The following is a 3669-nucleotide window of genomic DNA, read 5'->3' as shown; positions in this document are numbered from 1 at the left end:
CTAAAATGATGTTGGACAGTGCACAAGGGGTGAAGTACTTACACAACAATGATATTCTTCACAGAGACATCAAACCAGAAAATATCTTAGTCATGTCTCTTGAGAATGACGTCGAAATTAATGCAAAACTGACTGATTTCGGATCTTCAAGAAACGTGAATAAGATGGTACTTGATATGACCTTCACTAAAGGTGTTGGAACACCAAAATATATGCCACCAGAAGTACTCAATAGAATGCACTACGAGAAGTCTGCCGATGTGTATTCTCTTGGAATGACTATGTGCGAGTGTTTCCAGTGGGAGAAAGCATTTGACCCTGAGAAGTACCGGTCATGGGAAATAGCCGAGTTCATATCTGATGGGCAAAGGCCATCACTGGACAATATAAATGACGAGCTCGCAAGTGTTGTGAAGGATTGTTGGCGACAGAAGATGTATGATAGAATTCCAATTGAAGAAGTTGTTAAGCGCCTTGCGACAATATACTCCAAACCGGTGCTCCACACAACACAATAAAATCCTTTGTATTTTTAGTTATTCTCAAACTATATTTTATAGTTTTTCTTATTATCAATTATAGTATAACCTATTGAAGAGAACACAATTGAATCCAATCAAATACATCTGAACAAGCAGTGTTTAATAAGTAATAAAATTATTGTGGAACAACTTCTTTGTTTTGGAACTTGTCGAAGTTTGTCCCAGCAAAGAAAGGTCTTGTTTTGAGGATTTCGAAATCGCAGTTTCTCTTTGCGGCGTCTTTGACGAGCAATTCGGCGATGAAACTTTCGACTTCGGGAAATGAGTTATACGGGAAGTTGATTTGCTCACTGATGATCTTTTTGCATATCATTGCCGGGGCCGTGTCGTAGAAAGGCGCGTCGCCAAAACACATCGCAAAGAGCAAAATCCCAAGACTCCAGTAATCGACACCAAATCCTAATTCCTTTTTCTCGAGGATTTCTGGTGCAAAGTAGTTGTACCCACATTTGTATGAAACTCTGAGTCCAATTGGCGCAGACAACAAGACGTGACCTTCACTTGTCAAATAAACTGTTTCTGGATTGATTTCCATATGAGTGTATTGGCAGTGGTGTATAGCGTTGATTGCCAACAACAACTCCGTTGCAAAGAATTTGATTTTGGGGAGTGGGATGATCGCGTGGTCCATGATATCCCCGACCCGCTGTGTCGGGTATTCATTCATCACGAAAAACAAGTTGTCTTCATCGAACGTGGCGAGTGTCTTCATGACATACGGGCAAGTGACATCCCTCAGATTTTTATGGATTGATTGGATGTAGTCGATTTCGGTTTGATTTAAAGAATTTTTGAAAAGAGTTTTAAGTGCAAAGGGTTTGTTGTTCTTTTTAAATACTGCAGACTGAATAGACCCCTTTTCCGTCTGAATAAAAACTTTGCCGATGTTAAAACTTGATGAGCTGATAACATCATACCGCGAAAACCCAGAAGATAAAGTCTTTTGGTCATCTATGAATTCCAAAAATGCGTTGTACCATCTGTCCTCGACTGCCTCTTCATCGAATTTCAATCGTAGAACGCGCGAACTATCAAAAGTGATTTCAATGAGTAACTTTTTTGTGTTGTCTTTAATGACACGAAGTGCTTGACGCATATCAACTTCCCCCTTTTTGCTGGTTTCCTTATTGTTAGATATAATAAGAAAAAATCAATGAAACGAACTTGTCGATTTGTGTAGTAACTCATGTTCCCATTTGTCGAGAACACAAACCACCGCTTTTTCCAACTCTTCACTTGACTGCCCTCTTTCACAACATATCCTGTGAGAATCTGCTTCACTTCGGCCATCAGTGAAATGTTATTTTTTGATAAGTTACAGACGTTTTTAGATTTTTCAAACATAAAAATGTGGAAAAAAGCTCACTTTGGAATTATGAAGACACGACAGAACTCGTTCTATCGATCTTTTTACATTTTTTAATATTGAAATAAATCGAGAATAAATGTCGAGTATTTTTGGAGTCGGAATCAAGGGATCTTTTTTATTAATATTATAATTTATATTACTATTGTGATTCTATTGTGCAAAAAATGTTTAGGGTTTTTTAACGAAAAATTTTCAAATTGTTTTATTGTGTAATGGACTTCAATATTTTTTGAAATGACTTGCTTGATTTATTTATGTTATTTTTTTGTTAATAATAAATAGTTTTCAATTTGGTTTACTATTATAAACAATATATTAATAATTATCTTCATGTTTTTTTCAATGGATTTTTATCAGAATACAATTATAGTTTTTTGTATTTTTTTAGAAAAGAAAAAAATTTCGTTCTAATATATTTTTTATTTGCAAATATTTTTGATGTATTTTGGAACAGTTTTCAAAAAAAAAGAAAATATCAAATATTTCTTTAAATTTTTATTAAAAAATGTATAAAAAAATTTATTAAAATTATGCAAATTTCTTTAGATCAGGGCTCTTAAAAACAAAGTTAAAAAGACAAGGGTTGATTTTTATTGAATAATGGTTTCAGAAAATTTAAAATAAACTTTTTGATGGCAATTCTGATTTAATGTTTGAATAAAACAAAATTGTTTTAATTTGTCTTTTCGATTTTTTTGGGCTTTATTTTTTTTAGTTGGTATTTAAAAAAAATAAAAAATAAAAATGGCAAAAGTTTTTCTTTGGTTTTTTATTCAATAAATGAAAAATGGATAATCTGTTGTTCTTGGTTATAACATAACAACCATATTGTAAATATTACACTATAATTTGATACTTTGTTGTTGCTGGAAATGGTTTTAAAGTAACTATTGCACCTTTAAAATATGTTTCACGGGTTTATGTGTAATTCTGATTAAAACAAAATTATAATTATCAATTGTTTTTCAGACTTAATTAAACGGACTTTTAGTGTAATTATATTAGTTAACATTATGTCGCGTTTTAAAACAAACTTGATAATCAAACAGAAGGGGTTTATTTATTTCATTTGATAAATGTATTTGAACTAATTGTTGCACCACTATCCATGTTTTCAATTGTGTTTAACAATCAACATAAAAAGTTTTTATTCAATATTTACTATTGAACATATGTTTTATTACAAATATAATATAAAATAATAAATAATAATATAAACTTTGGTAAATTTGTGAAAGAAAAATTCTTTGTTATAAAAATTTTATATTTTTATAAAATATATGCTAAAATTTTGATTTTTGCCGTTATTTTAGTTTTTGTGTGTTTTTTGATTAACAAAGAAATTGAAGTATAACTAAAAATAATTTGGATTTGTGCTATTTATTGAAATCACAATGTAATCGAGTTCTTGAATCTTGCCACGTGGGGACGGGGGTTTGAAATTTTGAGAGCCCTGTTTAGATTAATTATTATTTTAATACTATTAAATGAACTATTCAAATTGTTAATTATATTTGTACTATAATAATACTAAAATTTACTATTAAAATATATTTAAAAATATTAATTGAAGTTCATCAAATAAAGTTTTCATCAAATCAAATATAAATTGTGTATTTGACAAAAAATACACAAATTATATTTAAAAAAATAGTAATTAGGTAAAAATTATAAAAATGCAGGAAAAATAATGAAACAATGATTATAGGGTGTTTAAAATGGTTTTTGAAATAATTTACAGTATGGAGAGAAAGTACA

At 30.2% G+C, this 3669-nt stretch overlaps 2 protein-coding genes across 2 annotated transcripts; one reads left to right on the top strand and one right to left on the bottom strand.

Moving 5' to 3' along the window:
- Nucleotides 1-2: 2 nt before the first annotated feature.
- Nucleotides 3-518, top strand: EIN_221480 (tyrosine kinase, putative; the record flags this gene model as incomplete). The annotated part of the gene is made up of 1 exon (XM_004254768.1): nt 3-518. A coding segment is annotated over one exon (516 nt), but the record flags the coding sequence as incomplete, so codon positions are not given.
- A 139-nt stretch (nt 519-657) lies between these two features.
- EIN_221470 (serine/threonine protein kinase, putative) lies at nt 658-1832 on the bottom strand (the record flags this gene model as incomplete). Its single annotated transcript, XM_004254767.1, has 2 exons — nt 658-1665; nt 1707-1832. The coding sequence occupies 2 exons, from the start codon at nt 1830-1832 to the stop codon at nt 658-660; spliced, it is 1134 nt and encodes a 377-aa protein (XP_004254815.1).
- Between the last annotated feature and the right edge of the window lie 1837 nt (nt 1833-3669).

Source organism: Entamoeba invadens (genome assembly GCF_000330505.1).
Source record: "Entamoeba invadens IP1 unplaced genomic scaffold scaff_1105074725849, whole genome shotgun sequence".
Taxonomy (NCBI): domain Eukaryota; phylum Evosea; order Mastigamoebida; family Endamoebidae; genus Entamoeba; species Entamoeba invadens.
The sequence above is the reverse complement of the archived record's forward strand: the minus strand, read 5'-3'. Positions and strand labels throughout refer to the sequence as shown.